The sequence below is a fragment of the Sinocyclocheilus grahami genome, unplaced genomic scaffold (assembly GCF_001515645.1).
Source record: "Sinocyclocheilus grahami isolate Dianchi unplaced genomic scaffold, SAMN03320097.WGS_v1.1 scaffold1184.1, whole genome shotgun sequence".
Taxonomy (NCBI): Eukaryota; Metazoa; Chordata; class Actinopteri; order Cypriniformes; family Cyprinidae; genus Sinocyclocheilus; species Sinocyclocheilus grahami.
The window spans coordinates 227,539-251,636 of NW_015506363.1; the positions used below are offsets into that span (position 1 = coordinate 227,539).

At 36.8% G+C, this 24,098-nt stretch overlaps 1 protein-coding gene across 1 annotated transcript in view; it reads right to left on the reverse strand.

Annotated features, from left to right (window-relative positions):
• Positions 1–24,098, reverse strand: part of gse1b (Gse1 coiled-coil protein b) — a 264,508-nt gene that overhangs the window by 181,220 nt on the left and 59,190 nt on the right. The window contains exon 2 of the mRNA XM_016253464.1: positions 18,082–18,259. Coding sequence (XP_016108950.1) covers positions 18,082–18,259 — 178 coding nt within the window. The remainder of the gene's footprint in view (positions 1–18,081; positions 18,260–24,098) is intronic.

Here is a 24,098-nt window from a genome sequence, read left to right on the forward strand (position 1 = left end):
TTATTTTTTTTTTTTAATGGGTCACAGACACTCGTCCATTCTATTATTTATTTGAAAAAAAAATAATATTCTAATCTTATCAGTTAACAGTTAATGTTCGGATTGGTCGGTAAAATTAACCAAAACGAGCATCCCTAGTCATACTCCTTCTCTCCCCCTGCTTTCCTGCCTTCACTACACTGTCCTGAAAACAAACCAAAACAAAAATAAAATAACAGCTCTCATTGTTTGCTTAATGCTTGACAAAGCAAAGTAGAAATGTGTCTAACTAAATGTCTAAAGTTCACAAAACCACAAGAGAGTAGAAACTGTCATGACATCTCTTACTACCAGATGGGTTACACTTTACTTGAAGGGGTGTGCATAAGACTGACATGACACCTTCATAATCATGACATGACACATACATACGTCTTTGTTATGGGCTATGGTTAGGGGTAAGGGTAGGGGTAGGGTTAGGTCAAATAATGTCATATTTGCATTAAAAATGACATAACTGAGCGAATGACACTTAATGACAGTTGTCATAAACATGCATAAAACCTCTTTCATATTCATGACATGTGTCATGTCATGATTATGTATGTGTCATGTCATGATTATGCACACCCCTTCAAGTAAAGTGTTACCGAAAGATGACTAGATTTTCTTCTAGAACTTCATGAGTTTTACACAGACAGTACTGTAGTGCCCTGGCTCTTAAGACCACAATGTTCTCATTTTAATAAATCACACTCTGTCTGATTAGAGATTTTCTCTGCTCGTTGCAGCATACAGTGTGAGCTCAGCATATCTATAGCACAGTCACAGTGAGGAGGACAGGCTGAAAACACCATGGCACTCTCTGAAGAGATATGACTATAACAGCGAACTCAAGAGAGATGCTGTTGGCTTGCTGAAAGCCGCCTGACACACTAACCAATAAGAAGTTTAATGGGTGATCAGGCTCCATTCCAAACATCAGTATGTTACAAGACAGCACTGTTAGGCGTCAAAGGCATGCTACCAATGTGAAAGTTGTTCTAACAGTAGACAGCACAATTATGTTGCCAAAATTTAATCCAATATTTATGACTGAAATATTTATGTACTGTTTGTGCCCAATGAAATACCGAGTCTTTAGCAACATGCTGATGTCAGACTTTGTGAAATCAACTGTGAGCTTTAATCAAGTGTATCACATGGTTCTTAATGGAAGCTATATGTGTCACAAATCAGTCCATTTTAGTCAGGAAGGTACCTGGGTAGAGAGCAAGATGGCTTTCTAAAGCCTATGTGAAGTCAAAACTACACACAAACATACTCTGACAATGTGTTTTAAAAAGGGTCATAGATCCTAATAATAAGAAGATCCTCACTTACTGAGAACTCCGCCATAAATACAATGCCATACCTCTTTCAATCAAGGCTTGTAGTATTCAGTGAAAGTCACAGGCACGTTTATCTCTAAAAATAAAGACAAATGGGGAGACATACAAGACAGAGTAGGTGGATAGAGCCTTCCTTCTGAAGAAAGGCTTATGGTTTAATCTGTCCAGTCAGCAATATGATAACAATGTATGGTTAGATATTTCTCAATTATACACTACTTTATGGCTTAAACTACACTCTCTCTTTGCCAAAACAAATTAATGTTGGCTGCATTGAGAAAATCTAAAAATGATATGGAAATCATGCAAACTTTGATTAACCAATCCATTTCCCCAAACCATTGTGGCTCCTTTGGAAGCACCCCCACTGAGCGACTGATTTCATCTTCGCCTCGCACAACACCTCCTTAAGGTCATATGCCAACTCAAAGTGAAAGAAAATAAGGCCAGCTGATGTGTTTCTGCTCACATCCAACATCACTGACTGGATTTTGTTACCACGGATGGCAGAGGTCCAATCAACATATGGTCCCTTTAGGAGCCACTGAGCTGCCACAAAGCAGACTTGTGGCTCAACAGTTCTGCTAACACAGTTCAGTATCAAATACAGAAACACAAACATGCTATAGTGTCTGTTAGGGGAATCTGAGCAGTCCTGGAGAAACTAATAACACTGGCGTTTGGCCCAAGCCACTGTCTCCAGCTTAATTCCTCTATCCTCCGGCCACAGCGTAGACCACCACACACACACTTAGTTAACTTTATTTCTTAACTTTGCTCCAGATGAGCTGTGGAAAAAGAAGTCAGTGAGTTGGCATTCCACCAACCACAGCACTGCCAAGAGACTAAAAGAGTACCCAAGACTCCAGCGGCATTTTTATCACACACATGCAGAGAAACACATACACATTGCTCTTGACACTTTGTCTCTCTCGCAAGTTCGTCACTGTCACCTAAGCTGCTCTCATATCCTGTCAGAAAAAGAGTAGAGAAACAGGCAGAGTACACTTAGTCTTTTCTACATTTGTCGCCTCATCTTTCACACACCCTTTCATTTGTGTGCTTTCTCCATCTTTCACTCTTCCTGAGGAAAACCCCAGGCGTCGAGTAGCGAGGTTTTTATTTCCACAGTCCAAATACACTGAGGTTGTGCCGAGTCTGGTTCCTGTTACATCACTGATGATCATTTGGGCTTGCATGTGGTTTTATACAATGTTTAATCTTCTATTTGTTGTGCTTCAAAATGTAAATCAGTCGCTTATGACATTTGGGTTTGTCACATGGGTTGTTGCATTTAGGACAGATGTCTTTAATATTGTCATTAAATTTATTTAGTAATACTGGAGTTATATGAACTCGCATTAGGCAGTTATATTGTAGTAATTTCAATCTTGTGTTAAGAGTTCGGGTCTTAGCATCTCTACAGGCCTCTCTCCAATCATTCATTGAAATTTCCTCATTGAGATCCTTCGTCCATGTTTCTAATCAAGAGCTTACAGACTCCTCCTGAGATCCTTCTAAAAATTATTATATAAAAGTTAAATCAGACCTTTATTATAAAGATTTTTGGCGACTTCCTTTTCCAAACTGGATAAGGGCGGTATACTTCTGGAATGACATAATAAAACCCCTTATTTGCAAATAAATGGTTTATAGGTATGCTAAATTTAATCACTTCTTGAAGGACATTAGTCTTTCTTCCAAATACATATCCTTTATATTTCTAATACCTCTCTCTGCCCATAATTTGAAGCCCACATCCGTTCTCCACAGAATAAATTTAGGATTTCCCCATACAGGGCAGTAACGAGATAATGAATTTGAATACGAGATACTCAGATATCTCTGTGTTTCATGCCACACCCTTACCATGTTTAAAACTATTGGATTCATAACATGTTCCTTAATTTTCCTTAATACTTTGCAATCTGAGTCATATAGATATGTTTCCAGAGATAAGCCTGATTTAATTGCACTTTTTCCTATTCTAAGCACTAGGGCTGTGTATCACCAGCAAAGTCACGATACGATACATATCACGATAAAGATGCCACGATACGATTTGTATCACGAAACAGGACTGCACTGAATTTCACCTCAGAAGAATTTAATAAAACAGCTGTTTATGAAACACTGCATACTATAGGGCCAGTGCTAACTATTGGCAGAGCAGGCAGTTGACCTCTGCATTATGAAGGGCCTCCATAAGTGTACCACAGTACAATATAGGTAATGGCATATATTTCACTCCCCACCAGGTACAATACTCTGATTGTTTGCATCTTGTTTTTAAGCCCATAAGCAATATTGCACTCATTCTAATACATTTATATTGTAATGTACTCATACTAATATATTAAAATTATCTTAACATTGCTGGTAGGTTATCATCAATTTCAAATCAACACACTCTCTACGTTTAAAAAACTAGAAGAGTTCTAAACTAATGCGCTGTCGTCATTGTATCTCACGCAAACACGTCAGTAACTCACACAGATCACACTGCGCGTGCGCACACAGACACTTTTTTGTGCTGCCCCGCAATTTTATCAATAAAATAGCTTAATCGCTAAAGAGATACATTATCTTTCTCAACAAGGAGCTGGTATCATCATTGTTTCTAAAGCAATTAAAACCACAGCTTAATAGATTGTTAATAGAGAAACACGGCAAAACAGTGGTAATTTTTACTGTACATACACAGCCTCTCTCTCTCTCTCTCTCTCTCTCTCTCTCTCTCTCAAATTCAAATTCAAATGAGCTTTATTGGCATCACACAGTATTGCCAAAGCATTGTCCATTACATGAATAAGGATACATATAATACAATTATATAATACATAAACAAAACAAGAATAGATCTGTAAAATAATTAAGTAAATAAGTACATGTATACTTTCTTTTTTTCCCCACAAACAAGAAACAAGAAAAATATTTAAGACATTGTTTAAAAAACAAAAAAACTTTGCACAACAGTAAAACATGTAAGAAATGATCTTGCTTCAGTTTTGTCCACTGGCTGACAGTCTTAGTTTGTGACAGGCTGATACATATCGTGCTGCTGTTGTGATCATTTTGGAATTTTCCCCTAAAATGTGACTTAATATTTGTGCATTTGGTAATGCCATAAAATTTGGTTTAATTTGTCGGAATATGGGGAAATATGCAGCTCTAATGTTGTGATAGTAATCACAGTGCAGTAAGAAATGTTCCTCTGTTTCCACCTCTTTTTGTGAGCACAGTGAACATAGTCTCTCTTTCTCTCTCTCACTCTCTCTCTCTCTCTCTCTCTCTCTGTCTCTCATAAATGATCACTTGATAAATTTCACTTTTCTGATAATAGAATATTGAAGTGGAGTTTGCTAAACTGCAAGCGTTTTCACCAAAAAAACAAACAAATAAAGACACGATTTCTGCATATTTATACTTTAAACATGATCATCCATCAGGACCTAGGTCACTGAGTGTCTCTGATGCTATCTGGTGGGGAAAAGTTACATAAAATTGCATTTTATGATTACAGCCACTAGATTCTTAAATGAGCCAAACAAGTGAAATATTTAAAACTACACCAACTTGAGGCTTCATTAAGCTTTCAGATATATCTCAAGGCTTTCAGATATATATCAAAACATTAAAAAAAACTATATTTTGTAAAAAAAAAAAATTATACTGAATTTTAATCCAAACACATGCATATTCATACAGTTTCATAAATATGACTCTCTCTCTCTCTCTCTCTCTCTCTGTCTCTCATAAATGATCACTTGATAAATTTCACTTTTCTGATAATAGAATATTGAAGTGGAGTTTGCTAAACTGCAAGCTAACCGGTGTTTTCAGAAAGCAAGCGCGTTTATCCACAGTGGAGAGAGAGCACGTACACATTGTTGCCAGGTTGACAAAAACAAGTAACACACTTAGCAGATATTTCCATATTGCTCAAGTGTGAAGCTCTGTTTCGGGGATAATGTCTCTTTATATCAGGCAACCCTGGTTGTGTTCCTCTGCGGCCAGATTAAAACTTGTTGTAGCCTATATATTATGCTCTATTCATTATTTTTTAGAAACCTTGCACTTTTCTACTCCGTTTTAAACGCTGCTCTTGTATTCAAATTAAACGCGGTCCACTGCAGCGCACGTGCCACAATATCGATACAGTGGCAGATGTATCGATACTCGTATCGTCAAATCTCTGTGACGTTACACCATCGTATCGATGTATCGAACACAGCACTACTAACCACGTAGATGGGCCTTTGGAAAGAGAAAAAAAAACATAATACATCTCAATTTAGCTGCCCAATAATACCATTGGAAATTTGAACATTGAAGCCCACCTCTATCATAAGGCATAGGGCTGGGTTAGTGGGTTTTGACAGAAATTTCACGATTCGATTCGCATTCACAAGCTTGCGATTCGATTCGATTCAATAACGATTATTTTGGATACATATCAGGTACAGTACATGGCAAATTTTCTCAATGAAAAAAAAATCTCTCAACTAATGCTGTAAAATATACATGAGAGTCAGTTGGAACTACATTATAATATTGAAGGTTAAAATTAAGTGTAATTTAAGCAGTTGTACAGCACAAATCAGTCAATTAAGTTTTTATAATAATTAAGTAACAATTACTTCAGTTAATTTTTTTAAATATACACATTTAAATAGTGGCTGTCATAAAAACTTGGACGGATTTATTCAAACATAAATAAAACATTAAAGGGGTCATATGATGTTGCTAAAAAGAACATTATTTTGTGTATTTGGTGTAATGAAATGTGTTCATGCAGTTTAAGGTTAATAAAACATTATTTTCCACATACTGTACATTATTGTTTCTCCTCTATGCCCTGCCTTTCTGGTCGATTTTTACAAAGCTCATCGGTCTGAAAAGCGAGGTGTGCTCTGACTGGCCAGCTATCCAGTGTGTTGTGATTGGCCGAATACCTCAAGTGTGTGACGGAAATGTTACGCCCCTACCATACTGTGATGCCCTGTCCGGCCAGAGCGATGAGACAAAAACATTTCCGTCCCTCCCGAACCTATAACAAAAGTGTCCCTCGCGGGTCATTTAAACATGATCATCCATCAGGACCTAGGTCACTGAGTGTCTCTGATGCTATCTGGTGGGGAAAAGTTACATAAAATTGCATTTTATGATTACAGCCACTAGATTCTTAAATGAGCCAAACAAGTGAAATATTTAAAACTACACCAACTTGAGGCTTCATTAAGCTTTCAGATATATCTCAAGGCTTTCAGATATATATCAAAACATTAAAAAAAACTATATTTTGTAAAAAAAAAAAATTATACTGAATTTTAATCCAAACACATGCATATTCATACAGTTTCATAAATATGTAATAAATATAAAAGATACATTTAAAAATATATATATGATATAAACTCATTGGTCTCCACCCCATCACTAAAATTTAACTGTGTTAAGTCAAAAATGACAGTCATTTCCCAGCAGAAACATCATACAAGCTATAATGTGTTTCAATGGGAGTGTGTGTTTGTCTGTGTGTGTGGGTATGTGAGTTTTTTGTGCATTGAGGACATTCTGCAGTCTCAACCCTTTGTTTGGGTATGCATCTTTTCTGGATTGTGTCAGATTTTGTAAAGTCAAAAAAATCTAATAAATGAAAAAATGCAGTTTTTTTCGGACATTCCATTCATTCCTATGGCCGGGTCAAAATGAATGTAATACTTGTGGGTGTAATACTTTTTTTATAACACCCACATAGAATCCTCGAATCGACTCAAATTTTGTTGTGTGTGCTCCATGCTCAAGTGTGACAAAATTAAATTGAAAAAATCTGCAGTTTTTTTGTAAATTCCATGTTTTTCCAGTGGCGGGTCAAAATGACCCACGAGGGACACTTTTGATACTTTTTTTATAGCACCCACTTAAACTGCTCGAATTCACTCGAATTTTTTTTTCATGTATTCTCGGTTCTCGGTGTAACAAAGTCTCATACCATAAAGCTCAACGCTCGATTAAAAAAAATCTATTATAAACGAGGCATTTGTTGCATCCAGTGGGGACGTAGTTATGGATTATAATGACTTATACTGTCTTTTTACGCGTTGCATCGCACCGCGTAAACATAAAACCATGTCTGCATTTGTGATCGGAGAAATGACAAACAACAAGCGCTACTCTACACTGCTCAAAACTCGCGTTTGAATCGTCAGTGGCAAATTCTTTATGAATTAGGGTATGAATAATTTTGAGCACAACTGTATCTATATATATATACTGTATATAGTATAGCAGTCTGGAGAGTAAACCAAAAAATGTACTAGCCAATGGCGATTCAATTTCCAAGGTGTCCATAGAGGGTTGTTATAACAATATCTTCCACCTTTGAGTTATTTTAATACCCAAATATCTGAAGACATTGGATGTTTTAAACATGTTAACATTACTTCTAGGATTTTTTTCTTTATTTTTTCTTTCTTCCTCATTCAACATCATGATAGATGACTTCGAGTTATTTATCCGATATCCTGATATGTCCCAAAATACCTCGATAAGCTGCTGTAGAGCAGGAATAGATTAATCTAGCTTCTTTAAAAACAATATAGCATCATCTGCAAAAAGAGGTATTTTATGTTTGAAACCGGAAATTGTTATACCTTCAATATCTCTATGACTTCTGTAGCATTTGGACCAATCAGACACACAACTTTTTGTTATATTTAACAAATAATATCGAACTCCCCATCACCTAACCAAATGGCCAATTACGAGGGTCTATGGACCCTTCCCCCGAAATGCACCTAACACCTCAGAAAAGCAGAACAGGCCTCTGGTTCCATGGTAACCAATGCTGATATCACTGGTTTTATGGCCTAAAAGGAATGCAGGGGATAAACTCCCTCATTTTCCTCATAAGAAAGGCACAAATGCACAGGAGAAACTGACTTTTCTACTAATTAATTCATAGGAAAACCTTCTTTGAATGAACACCCATTTTCTTCAGGCCATTGTGTATATTATTGCTGTGTTGTATTTAATCTGTTGTATTATAGACTATTTTTATTCATGCTTACGATAAACCACTCATTCATATAAGTAACTCTACCATGTCTAGTATCTATGAATTCGTCTTCGGATGATCTAACTGAGAGTGCATATTACATGCTGATACCTATGCAACATATTGATGTTCTAATATCCCATAAATACAATCGGTTATGACTTAAGTGAACGCAAAGAGCTGAGAAAGAAAACATGGGTGCATTGGATCCATGCACTGAAAGCAGCCTCTGCCGCCAGTCATTAATGTTAATCAAAGAACAAAAGAAAAGAAAATCCCTCACTGATCTGGACTGAATCACTTTTGTAACCTCAGTTTATATTTTATTTGCCTGCTGTAATGGCAACGTGCATCTGTGTATGCGATTATTTTGGAGATGCGTTCCAATATAATTTATCCTTATTTAGGGTATAGGCCTATTCTATTTTGATCTGCAGTTTAATAAAAGTTAAACAGAAAAAAGACAAAAAGTAGCATTGCATGAGTTTCTGAATATTTATTTAAACACTGTATAATGATGAAAAACCACAAACATGACAGGTATAATTAAAATAAGCAAATTCCTTCAGCGCAGGCAGTTATTTTTTATATCGTTAAAAACGGGACAAAAGAGACCTCCGAACTAGGCTACCAGAAAAAAAGAAAAAAAAAACCTTAGCGTTTTTGCTCAGAATTCGTTTTTAATCCCTGCATGATTTTAGCCATACATGATAGATATCAAATATGTTATAGCTTGACTACAAGTTTAAAAACAACACTGCAATTTTTATAATTAAGGAAATTAAACTTACCATCATGAAATGTGTCTACACAGGCGATATTGCCAAAAAGAAAGAGAAACATCGGAAAATAGGCATATTTTATTCAAGACGTTATTATATGACATCAACATGCATTTATCATTCTTAAAATCACCACCAGAATGTCCAAATTCACCATGATGAACCTCACAAATCAAAATCAATGAGAACAAAGTGGACATTATTAGCAACACCAAAATAACAGCAAAGCTAATATTTTCTGTTAGTTTAAGCACAAACTAAGAAAAGTAAAACCAAACTTTGTGGCAATAATTAAGACCAAACTGAGCATGGTGTGTGTTTATGGTGCATGTCGGCAATGATGTCTCGGCAGGGGCGGGGCATGGAGGAAGTGGCGCTTAGGTAGACGATAATATCGGATATCGTGATATTTTTAAAGGCGATTATCGATAAGATATTTTTGACATATGGCCCAGCCCTAAAGAGGAGAGCCATATCCTCTAGAAACATTAAATGGCTTTGACACTATACTATTAGTTAGGACCTCTGCTATGGGATTTTTATGTCACAATTTGACCCATTTACAGTAATTCTCACTGAGCCCAAAACAGTTCAACATATCAAACAAAAAAATCCCATTCGTTTCTGTCAAATGCCTTATCTGCATCTAGTGACAGCAAGGCAGTGTGTCTCTTCTCCCTTCTGGTCATGCAAAATATTAAGTACCCTTCTAACGTTGTGGCATCCTTGTCTATGCAACATAAAACCATTTTGATAATTCCCTATCAAGTATGGTAATACATTTTCTAATCTTCTTGCTAAAATTTTACTCAAGATTTTTGTATTCGAATTCAGTAGACTTATAGGGCATATATTTTCACATTTATTATTAGGTTTTCCTGGTTTAGGCTGCAAAATTATTATGGTTTGTATGGTTTGTTAGGATAGGACAATATTTGGTCGAAATACAACTATTTGGAAATCTGGAATCTGAGGGTGCAAAACAATCAAAATACTGAGAAAAATCGCCTTTAAAGTTGTTCAAATGAAGTTCTTAGCAATGCATATTACTAATCAAAAACTAAGTTATGATATATTTACGGTAAGAAATTTACAAAATATCTTCATGGAACATGATCTTTACTTAATATCCTAATGATTTAGGCAATAAAAGAAAAATCGATAATTTTGACCCATACAATGTTTTTTTGGCTATTGCTAAAAATATACCCAAGCGACTTAAGACTGGTTTTGTGGTCCAGGGTCACATATAAAATCTTTGTACCATATCAAACTATTCACAAACGAAAATAGTTACACTTATTCAGTCTATATTGAAAACAAACCTTTATATTTTCTTGTAGCTATGTAGTTCACAGACTTTAACCAGTGGTGTAGTGGTGCCTGGAGAAGTGGGTATACTCTTCATTTTTGTCCCCATTCTTTTAAGCGGCCCAGCAAAGGATGAACGGCCTGTGTTATAAGCAGTGACGTAAGACTAGTCTTGCATATTTAGTTCACCCCAAAATGGGTCAGTAGTATTTACACATTTTCACTTACTGTAACTTCTGCTACTTGACTTCACGGAGTAAGGCTCATTATGAAAATAATATTAGCCACAAAAGAGGTGCAGATTTTGCAATAAATAATTAAAATGTAAAAATTACATAGACTGCAACAATTAACATTTTGTCAGAACCTCTAGTAGACAAGCTATTTTGTTTAGTTATCAGTAGGAGGATCATGATCTCTATTTGATGCCATATTTGTATTTTTTTAATTGTGCAGCCTACTCCTATGTTTGACTGACTGTTTGTTCCATGGCATACAGTGACGGGCAAATAGTAACCCCCTACTTCCCCCATACCTTTTTACAATTTATCTATATAGCCTACTATATAGTGCAAAAATTAAATAAATAAATTAAAAAAAATATATATAGTTTAGAGCATTTTTAATACAATTAAGCACTAGTCAAGCTGCAATATCAAACAGGACCACAAGGAGACGCCAAAAGATCACTAAACCTACTGCCTTGACCTGACTGTACAGGCTTCTATACGGATCCATTCAGAATCTAAAAAAACACCTTCAGGCTTCAGCGGCATCCATTATAAAACACTTGTGCTTTTAAGCCAAATACATGCTGAAAATAATAATTCTGGAGGTGATCTAAGCCATCTCTAATGAAATCGGTCGGGTTTTCTCTGTAGCTGTTTTGAACTTAGGCTACTGTTTGAAGGCATTCATTTACTGGATCCTTCAACTGAAAAGTTTAGTGGTTTAAAAAAAAATCTGATTGCAAAAACTTGCTTCTTTTCATTTTTAAGGTATTGTTTTCATTATAATGTACAGATTCAAATTAGGAGTCAATAATTAAATATTATTTTATCACTCTGCCCGCCTCCCTGACATGCACTCACGCCCCAGACGACTCCGTTTGCATTCACGTGATTTGTCGACTGATAAAGTAGTGGGTATACGCCATATACCTGCGTATACCCTCCACTACACCACTGACTTTAACCATTTAACATACCACAGCGCCCCCTTCTGTTCATCAAAACTATCCATCGGCCCAAAAAGTCTTCAACTCTTCATATCTTGTCCACTGTTTTTTATTCCGTTTTCTAAGTAATACCAATTACCAATTAACATATTATGGATTTCTTGGGTGCCTAATCAGTGTAAAATAAATCGAATGAATAAACTAAAAATAAACATCCGGTCCAAGATATGTTCAGTCATTGAGAGATCTCGCTACCTACAGTTTAAATTCCACAAATTACTTGCCATCTGTGTGTTACATGTACTTTTCCACCTCTTCTAGACTGTTCAGTGTCATGATACAGTCTCCATGCGTGAGAACCAGTCGAGCTGGAAAGATGATCCTGTGCGTAATAATTCCCTTGTCACGTAGCTTTTGACGAACTACATCGTAGCTTCTCTGCTTTCTGTGGACCTCAGCAGATAGATCAGGGGAAAAAATGGAGGTTGTGATCTTTATACTTGATGGTTCCCTTAGCCCTAGCAGCCCTCAATATCTGCTCTTTCTGCTTGAAGTTAAGGAACCTTATTATGAGTGTTCTCGGTGACACTTTACCATCTCGCATATTGTGGCCTTGACTAGAACTGGGTATCCGATGTGCTCTCTCTATCTCCAAAATCTCTGGCAGCCACTTTTCCAAAAAGGCACATGCATGCATTCCCTCATCATTCTCTGGGAGACCAACAATATTTCTCTGACTTCGGCATTCCAAATCATCCAACAGCGATTTCACCTGCATTTCCAATGAATTAGCTCTAGTCTTTAATTGAACAATCTCGTCTTCAGCCCCTGAGATTCTGTCATTCTTTTTGTAACCTCCGTGACTGCCGAAAAAACCTCATCAATCTCTTCAATAGAAAAACTAGTCAAACACTGACTCGTTTTTCCATTCCTTTAAATGCCTTCATTATATCGGCATTAGCCTACTATTCTTAGCAACGGAGACATCTCTGTCATCTTCTTCCCCTTTCTCATCGTGTTTATTATAATGAGCTCTCGAGATCTGAGGGTACATTTAGCATTTCAGAGTCCAGTTTTCCTTGACTTTTAATCTTCTTCTTCGACGACATAACTCCAAATGTTATTTTGCCAATCTCACCAGTATTAATAAAGTGTTATGAGTGGGTTTGAAAAGGATTAAATTACGATTAATGCAAGAAGGTTTGAAACCGCGCTCCGAATCCATAACCGGATGTCTGTCACATGTAAATTCTGGTTTAAACATTGAGCATTTTAACTCAAGCTTAAATAATGATCTCATATATCCTTTAACCTCAAACATCTAGCCGAATATTAACTCAAGTTTAAACAGAGATTTCCTGTAAAGGCACATTCACTCATAGACGTAAACTGACCTTTAAATATTAATCTCATTTAAACTCACATACAAATATTGTTCAAATATTGATTTAAACTCACCTTTAAATATTGATCTCATGTAAATGCATCTTTAAACACAGATTTGATATAAACTCAAGAGAAACTTGATGTAAACTCTGAGATTATGTAGATCTGTAGCATGATGCACGAATCTGAGTTTCAGAGTAGGGATGAAATTGACAAGACTATAAAACACGAGTAATTTCTTTAAAGGTGTTATGATCTGCATTCTATATATATATATATATATATATATATATATATATATATTGAATGCAGATCATAACATATATATGGTATATATATATATATGTGTGTGGTATATATAATGTTCTCTCTGGTCCACTTATAATGCTAGCTAGATTTTTTTTTAAAACATCAATTTAGAAGTAATAGGCTGTTTTTTTATCCTATTTTTGGCACTCTCTTTGAAACAGTCCATATTGATGTGTGTGCCGCATTCAAGACTATAAATGCCCACTTCTATGGTAACAGTTTTGCACACTGAAATAATAATAGATTGATGCTGCTGTGATATACTCTGAAAACAAAGTGTGTTTGTTAGTGCATTTTGGTTAAAAATGCATTAATACGCAGTACATAGAATGATCTGTAACAGACAAATCAATGGTGACACGTGGTAAAAACATTTTTACGCCTTTGTGTTGCAGATCTACTATAGTTGCAATGCATCATCTTGATTTAATGAGTCAACAGTAAAATTAAGTAAACAAATGAACAGCGTCTCACTGACATGGTCTGGAACATTCTTTCCTAATGTTACACCATGTCTACACCGGACGCCAGGGGAACACTCACATCCTGTGTAGACACGTTGTTAAGATCAAAGAAAATGCAAAATGCAAAGTTTTTCCACATCTTGGCACTGCACATCTTTTTATTCTCTGAGGCATCACTATTGTTTTGTTGCTTGACTAATCCTGTGCTTGCCTCTCTCTTTTATTTACTCACCTCCTACTACATGTGTGAATGATGTAGAAGTAGGCATTGCAGAGGCGGTCTTTCATCACGCTATTACATCATACTGAGACAAAATATAAGCTTTGCAGCTTGGTTTCTATAAAAGCTGAGTTCTGAAACTTACAGGGTGTTTTTTTTTAGTACAATGACCCCTAGTATTTTAAAAGATCACTTTCAATTCATGACCCCTTTAGAGATTAAGATCAGATCAGTATGAAGATTAAGATCAGTATGAAACTCTTTATGAATTTAAACACATTTACAAGGAAAGAAGAAACACTGCTGCTGCCATGAAAGTTGCTCGGGAGCCGAGCAGGTTAGCCATGTAAATTGCCATGGTGATGAACACTAATCTACCTTATTGAGCCCAAAAAGTTCAAACTAAACTAAATCTTACCTGGGTAGCCACTAAAACTAGATTCATGCAACAGGCCACTGTACATATATATACTGTATATGCATATATATATTTATTTTATTTTTTTGCTGTGCTGAAATTTCACATATTGAAGCTCTAAAAAAAACACCTCTCAGTAACCACTTGATCGAGTTTGTGTTGTTTCTGAGTGGGTTCTTCCATTTCAGTGGCCACAAATAAACATTAAAAAAGAATTTAACACCCACTCTCATACTGACTGAGGATTATGATGGCAATGAACAATAAACAATGACTAAAACACAAACACACATACTTAACCATAACAGAAAACTTTCCACGTTTCCTAAAAAAATAGCAAATTTGTCCCCAAAATATGGTTCCACAGAGAAGCACTTGAACAAGTTGAATTTGAAATGGCTGCTTTAGTTGCCTGCTGTTTATCTGCCAGATTGTTGCCTCTTATAGAATGATAACTAATTAAATACAATAGCAAATAACATGTCAAACATACTGTATGTATTTTCATTTTCATAAGAACCATGTAAAGATCTAGAAAACTGTCAAATAAATTTGGCAGGTAGAATCTTACCATAGGCTGTGTTTACACTTGGCATTAACATGCGACCTGTATCCGGATGTTGTCCACATACACATTGAAAAGACAAGTGTAAACGCGCTTCTGATCGGAATGTTATCCGATCAGCATATCCAGGTCCAGCGGTAGTCAAGGACACATTGTGGTCGGATCTCAGTGTAATGTAAACACAATCTAGCCATCGTGTCTGCATTCGCAGGTCGACGTCACAGAAAACCCCGCCCCCTCTCTCCTGAACTGTCAGAAGACTTATTTAAATATTGTGTGGGAAAGAGAGATCCGATCGGTTATCCAGATAGAGAAGTCACTTGATGTTGCTAAGTGTAAATGTGCCGTGTCCTGATTGACTGATGATCTGATCTGCTTGATCGGATTACAGTGATCGCATGGAAACGCATCCATAGAGATGGCACTTCCTGTCCATCATGTGTCTCTCCTTCAGGATGTTTCTACTTGCAGGCCTGTTTAACACTCGTAGATACCTAGATTGTCTTATTTCTCTTCACTGGACTTATCCAAAAAAAGCAGCAATGTTATGTCCTATATGTTGTTTGGGAAACATAGAAAAAACCTTCAATCTGTGGTCAAAGCCAGTATAATAATTTCTGACACAATCGGACAGTTTGTGTGTGTGCTGATTCACAGGACTGTGGTCAAACACATCTTAGGTAGACACACACTCATTCTTCCCCCTCCCTCTCTCTACTTCCTGTGCGAAACTGGCCTCCTCATCTCCTCCTGCAGTGTGCTCCTCTATACTGTCAAAGTGCTGCATGAGCTGCAAAGCACATGATTTGTTCCAGAGCCTTTATTCCAGACATCAAACTCCTAAAACCCACAGTCCAATCTTTCTGGACCCCTCTGCCTCGGTCATGTTTATGTGTAGTACATGTCATCAGAATACGGGATTTGACCAGTCATTTGCTTTCTGTTTAGACACACACATTTGCAGCAGTGTAACCACACATTTCCGGATGTTTAAACTTGATCAAATGAGACTCTCTACAAAAAGCGAGTTTGCTTGCAATCTCTCTTTGGTGGAGTAATGGCGTCATGATCTAAAAATAACATGTTACTGATCAATCGAATCACTTACACTGAAAGGAAAATGGCAAGCACACATTTTGCATCTAACATACACTCTGAGAATACATCTGTCTATTTAAAACCGGAGACATTTAATAAGATTTAGAAAAAAAAATGCTAAATGCTAAATGAAGAACAAATGTTAAAGGTTCTACATTATTTCATACATTTATTACATTCATTATTGCTTAAATTCAATTCAGTGTTTTAAATTGTTATGCTGATAACATCTGATGTGTAATAATAAAAAAATTAGATTAAAATGTAACATTTGTAATGGTATATAATTAATTTTTTAAAATACTTTTTATGAAATGTTGCAATATTTATTATTAAATGATTTACCTGTGCACATCATTATTTTTTTTGAAATTCATGTGCCCTCATAATCTTTAATCAAAATGATTGTTTTTCCGCAGATTTATTTTTTCTTACAGTGTGAGTGTTCAGAGAAACAGGTCAACACTTGAACGGTTAGACTGGGACATAAGAAACACATCTCAGCTGCACACATATGCATGGACCTCTCAGGCTGTTTGAATAGAAGCTGTTAAAATGTGTGGTTTAAATAATACATGAATGCTCTTCATGACATTTTAAGGGTAGACAAGGGTAGAAATGCTTCAGGGGAGTGGGTGGCACAATTTTCTGCTGACCCAGAGAGGGCAGAACCTCACCCAACTAAATTCCTGAGATGTGTCAGCCCCAATACTCTAAAACAAGACAACAGCAAGAAGAGCTGCAGGCTAATGCAAAACAATAGAGAGAGACAGTTAGAGAAAGAGACAGATTTTGTGTGACTGTAATGAGAAGAGACGAGAGAACTTTCCACATAAACACATTTGATAAGCTCATCTTTGCTCTGACTAGTTAACCCTCAGGACACTTAACCATCAGAGTCAGAGTGTGCACAAATATATCAAAAAGAAGCAAAATACAAATGCTTGAACATTTTGTTTTACAAATGTTTTTTTTTCCCCATCAAATATTTGTCATGTTCTGATTTTGCATTAATTTAGAAGGAATAATAGCAATATCACTCTCTTTTCAAACCCATTACCCCAGGGGTGTCCAGTCCTGTTCCTCAAGAACCCAGATACTGATCTGGTCTTTGATCTATAAGATCTACTTTGATCCATGTACTGTATAGCTACTGTTGTACAAGGTTATTACAGTTTCTCCAAACATTAGTTTATTCACACTCCCATCATTCACAGGAAGTACCACACCTAACTAAAAATGAGGCTCTTCTCCATTTCTATCCATTTTAAAGTCTTCTGTACAGTTCCAATTGCCAGCCATTATAGTACTACACTGTTAATTTTGTCACATTGATAAATTATATGCTTAATTATTACACGCATTTCACATTTATCCAGTCATGGGCTGTTTTACCAAACTCACAATTTTATTTTTTTTTACAGCGTTTTATTTTTTCAGCCTCAACTACCTGGCCAGACCATTTGCCTACATCTTGAGTTGCATTGTTAACATCACACTAATGCTTGCTTGAGCCTTGATTGTGATAAATAATCTGTTTATGTCCAACACTCAAAACACTTCATACTACAGCTGTAGCATAAACCATGACAATTGTTTGTTAATCTTATTAATCAGGAAGACTAACACTGCTTTACTCATCCTCAATGCTAAGGTTGTTTTCAAAACCAATTTGTTTCCCCACTGCCAGCAACACATCCTCCAATGAAACACCCAACGAGCTTTGGCACACACTTGACTATGACAGAGTCAAAGAGATAAGTAAATAAGAGGCAAGAAATAAGTATAAGCAGACAACAGAAAAATTATCTTTCTTCACCAACACAGCATCCAACACATCTATACCTTGCAAGAAGGGAAATGAATCATTAAAATGAGAGAAAGGAAGAGGAAAGATAAATTTGAACTCAAGAATACTCACTGGGCACTGCGATATCTGCCTTTTCCACTTTCAGGCTGCACAGGGGTGAGGTGCCAGAGGTCATTCTGGTTTCAAATGATGTAGTGTGGTCTTGCTCTGACACTTCTGCCATAGTGACCATTGGTGGTCTGGCCTCTGCATCCTTACTGCTGCTGGCTGACTCCTCCACCATCAATCCCTGCAATTAACATTTTAAATGAATGCTTGAGGTCTTCAAGACTATGACAGTTTTGTACACTTTTGTAACACTTATAATATTAATCAAGGTTTCTTGCTCACAGACTTTAGTTTTTCATGACAAATTTCAACCATATTTCTGACCCTTAGGATTATACAGGTTGAGTTGTCCCCCCTTTTTGGCGGCTATGGTAAAATGGGTAATTAAATGGAAAATCAAAATGTCCTTCATATTTACACAAGAGGTTTCTCCACAATAGTCAAGTCAAGTCACCTTTATTTATATAGCGCTTTTAACAATACAGATATATAATTCTTCACAGTAAAAAACATACTACAAGTTCCATTTCTCAAAACTGACTCTCCAGTTAAAAATATGAGTTTTTGATTTCCACCCTTCTAAAATGCCAAGATTTGAACCCACCTCATTTGTGACGTCACAAGACTATGGGTAAATGACGTCTGTTATGATTGCTCTTCACAAGTGCCAAAGGAGTTTTATTGATTGCTTACAACCAACTACCCAAACCAACTACCAAATGTAGACCAGTAATCCATCCCACAAAGAATCTGTGGCTGTACAACTCTGCAGAAGTCTAAGGTTGCATTACATATCACCTGGCCCTTGCATGCTCATTTATAAAATTATTTTTTGCTAATTTGATGATTTTAGCCACCAACAAGATTCAAATGCCCTAAGTTCAATTTAACACATTCTACCATGGTAGAGTTAATATCCGATTTTTCACAATATTTAATAAAACTTTTTAAATTTAATAATACAGATTCTATTTGTGCCAGCGCATACGTAAAGATCAATGCTAATAGGCTAATAGGCTCTGTCAGCTGCACCACTGTTTTTAGCAGCTGTCTTTACTTTGATTTCTGGGGAACGATGAAAGTCTTATCTTTCATGTGACATTGCCCAGATATGAGACAGACTGCTCATAGATCCATCAGATGAACAAGAGAAACAGAGGAAAAGGAGATTTTGAACAGCACGTGAGCACTGATGAGATGCTGTCTGACCAGAAAAGGAAGGTGAGATGATGAAAGTGAGGAAACAGGGGATCCCAGAGGAAAAAATTATTGCTCACTGGTTGCTCTTCCTAAGCTCAGGAGACTTAATGAATGACGAGGTATCATATCGATCACAAGTACAGTATGGAGTACCACAAGTCTCAGTACTTGGACCATTGCTTTTCATGCTTTACATGTTACCCTTGGGAGATATCATCAAGAAACATGGTGTTAGCTTTCACTGTTATGATGATGATACTCTGCTCTATATTTATTCGCGGCCAGATGAAACATACCAATTCGCAAAACTAACGGAATGCATAGTTTATATAAAAAAACTGGATGACTAGTAATTTCCGCATGCAATAACCTAGAACACTGTCTAACACTTGATGGCTGCTCTGTTAATTCTTCATCATAAGTTAGGAACCTAATAGAAATTTTTGCTTTGAAAAACATGTTTTTAGCATTTGTAAAACCACATTTTTCCATCTTAAAAATATATCAAAATTATGACTTTTGCTCTCAATGGCAAATGTAGAAACGTTAATTAATGTGTTTATGATCTCAAGGTTAGATTATTGTTATGCTTTATTGGGTGGTTGCTCTGCGCGCTTAATAAACAAACTCCAGCTGGTCTAAAATGCAGCAGCTAGAGTTCTTACTAGAACCATATTACCATCTTACTAGAACCATTTTAGCCCGGTTCTGTCAACTCTGCACTGGCTCCCTATTGAACATCATATAAATTTTAAAATCTTGTTAATTACTTATAAAGCCCTGAATGTTCTCTTTTTAAAGCAGGCATTTTGCTCTGGCAACTACAGCAGTGCAGTGAGAATATTAAACAACAATCTCATTTTGAAACACACACTCGTATTTAAAAAGAAATCGCAAAGGCCTTCTGAGGCTGTTGCAGACTTTCGGAATTTCCGGAAAAAAAAGACATGAAATGCAAGCTCATGTGAATTTTGTTGCATTCCAAAGTTCAACTTTTATCTCTGCCCTGTGAATTTGTATCACATTATGACACATAACCAACAGAAGACTGACACATCACAGTGTGACCTTTTAGCTGAATTAAAAGAACAAAAACTTTAAATTTGTGTTGCAGTAAAGTGGAGTAGGTTGCATATTTTTTATGTTTTGGCTGTATAATATTTTGAATTATGATTTTATAAATGTCTGTAGAAATTGTCTAGTGACTGTGGAATAACCATGATCACCTTAATTAGATGGTTCAGGTGTAGGCTACTTGACTGGGGTTTAGATCCACACTGTGAAAGGCATGCATATCTCATTAAAATACATACATGATACATCACACAAAACACGTGTTGCATGATGAGCAACTTTAAAATTTTTGTTGGAACGCTTTTTGAAGTATCAAATGAACTTTGTAACAAGTGTGAAATGTGATGATTACGGTTGCTACTGAGGATGAAGAATGTTGAATAAATGCTTGAATTTGGGTCTGCTCCTCACAAAAAGCATTAATTAATAATATATTCAAAAAAATTGGGTGTATAATAAAAAGGGTATATTTATCAATGTATGTAATCCTTTTACATATACATTAATGCAATTCTTTTAAACTAGTTGGTACAAGAAGTCACACAGAACAGAATGGAAAGCTATAATCATGTTAAACAAATGCAACTGAATAAATTGACATGACATGTAGCCAAGTAGGGTGTCCCATACTCAGAATGTGTGCTCTGCATATAACCCATTCCAGTGCACACACACAGCAGTGAGTAGTGAACACACACCTGGAGCCATTTTTGCTGTGGCACCCGGGCAGCAGTTGAGGGTTCGGTGCCTTGCTCAAGGGTCTCACCTCAGTCATGGTATTGAAGGTAGAAGAGAGTGCTGTACATTCACTCCCCCCCCTACAATCCCTGCCGGTACCGAGACTCGAACCCACAACCTTTGGGTTACAAGTCAGACTCTATAAGATTAGGCCATGACCAATTAAATTCCATGAATTCCGTAAAAAAGGATTAATAAAGGTATACATCAATAAAGTTGTTCATAGACGCTGTAAATATGTCAAAATTGTAATTTTATTGTCTATGCAAATATAAGAAAATGAATGTGTGGTAGAACCAAACTTTAAATGTAAAATAGATATGAATACTCATGAGATCACATTGATAAAATATTATTTTAAAGGTTTTTGTGTTAAAACATGAGGTGGGTAATTAAACAGTAGTCATTTTCTCCTAGAAAATTTCAGTTTGACTGTGGCACTAGATGTTTATTCATCAGACAGATTCACAAATCACTTTAAATCGCTCCACACTAAATATGATGCATAAAAACCAAAGCTATCCACACAAAATATAAAGCGAAACAAAAAAGCTAATTCAAGGTGCAATACATGGTACAACATGTAGCACAACTTTCATTGCTCTGCCTTTCAGGTATGAGAAGAACAGAGGCAGGAGAAGAAAATTCAATGCATCTCAGCAATTAAAAAAGAGAGAGAAACATAGATGATGATGACTACCTAAAACCAAGGCATTGTCACAGAACAGCCAGGTCTCCACACCAATCAATCCAATGTTCGTTCTCGTTTATACGCAAATGACTCATTCCTTACCAGTGTTGGGGAAAGTTACTTTTAAAAGTAATGCATTACAATATTGCGTTACTCCCTAAAAAAAGTAACTAATTACGTTACTTAGATACTTTTTATGGAAAGTAATGTGTTATATTTCTTTTGCGTTACTTTTTAAATATAAGCAGGACTTGATTGTTTTTAATATAAGAAGTTCTATTTATAGCAAATATAAAAGCCCTTTCACACCAAAAAGTGTAATGAATAAACCTCAGGCAAAAGTAAATTCACATCTGTACAGTAGAACGCAGGAGAAGAAACACTCTTCAGCAATAAAAAAACTAAGCACAATTGTTAGTTTATCTAAAGTCATTTTTGCTTATTAGTATGGTGGAAGCACATCGGTGATGTGGAGGGAGAATATACCTTTCGCTGGTCTCACTGTCATCCCGTGCAAGTCTGTAAAGATGACCTCGTCTTCATTATGCTCTGCTTCATCATCATCGGCTTGAAACATTCTGAATGCCTTTACAAAGTTCGTGCCATTGTCCGTGACAGTGGCAGTTATCTTACCACAAAGAGCAAATGAGCTGTGAATTTGCTCTAACTCCGCTGCGATGGCATCGTACATGTGTCTCCCACGAAATTGCCTTCAGGCGATTGCAGCTTTTTGGCGATGCAGACTAGCAGGGTCGATCCAGTGTACAGTAATGCCCAGAAAACTTTTATTCTGAGCAGTCCATAGATCTGCAGGGGTGGAAACATATTCCAGGTCGGCAAAAGTTTTCTTTAGGTCTGTCTCCATTTCCATATATGCATTGTCCAAAAAGTTTGTAAAGGTTTTGCGATCGGGCAACACGCCCCCGGTCCTTTTGCCTGTCACTGAGATTTTGCTTACGATATTACGAAGTGTAGGCGCCTCCACAGTGGATAGTGGCTGCATCTCCTCGACAATAAAAGCAGCAACCAATTTGTTGAGTTCAGACGAACTAATTGCTTTACCTGGTGAAGGTAAACTGAAATCAAGCTTTTGTTGTTTAGCTTGAGGCGGGGTGCGGGTATCATTCGGCTCTTTTGCATGCAGATGTTTTTTTAAATTTGAAGTGGTGTTTTTTGCAGTTGACGAGTTTTTCACCTACACATAATCTACACGTAACGACAATCCCCTTCTCCCTTTCTTCGACGAGTTCAAAATAATTAGAATACTTCCATTGCAGAAATGTAAAGCTCTGACTTGCCATCTTTGTTTCTGACTATGTCTGTTCCCGTGCATGCATTGAGTGCGTGATTCTACGTGATTACGTTCATTTTAATTATACATTTTTTTAAAGCAAATTAATTAAACTGAAAAAAGTAACTTACATTACTTTTTTTTAAAGTAACTTGAATATTCATGTGTAAATTTATAAAGTAATGCGTTACTTTACTAGTTACTTCAGAAAAGTAATATTATTACGTAACGCACGTTACTTGTAACGCGTTACCCCTAACACTGTTCCTTACCCCTTCGAATACTCTGAGTTTGTTATACCAGTGTCATTCCTGTACTTACCTCCTGTGATTTCTCCAGCGTGTCCTCCTCGTCTTCGTCCTCCCTCGTCTCTGTGCCTCTGCTACCTACCAGCAAGTATCACGGGTGTGTGTGTGCTCCTTCCATTCAACCCATTCACGATCTCCTGATCCTGTAAGACAATACTGCCTTTACATTCCTCACCAGCTCATCGAATATATCCTTGCTCCATTGATCTGCTTCCGGGTGAGCCAGTGCCCCGTGGAAAGTTCTACCCACTCTCCATCCCAGAACAAAAGGCCATGGAGGAGTACATTGAAGAGGCTCTACAACAAGGCTACATCCGCCCTTCTACGTCCCCTGCTGCTTCGAGTTTCTTCTTCGTGGCCAAGAAGGACAGAGGTTTGAGGCCTTGTATTGATTACCGATCATTAAATAAGATTACAGTAAAATTCCGGTATCCACTTCCCCTCGTCCCAGCGGCATTAGAACACCTCCACGGAGCCACTGTGTTTACCAAGTTGGACCTCTGCACCGCATATAACTTATACCGGATACGTGAGGGGGACGAGTGGAAGACCGCTTTTGTGACACCTACTGGACACTATGAATACTGCATTATGCCGTATGGATTGGTCAACGCCCCCTCCATATTCCAGGATTTCATGCACAAGGTTCTCCGGGAGTTCCTTCACAAGTTCATACTCGCCTGCATAGATGACATCCTTGTCTACTCCCGGAGCATGG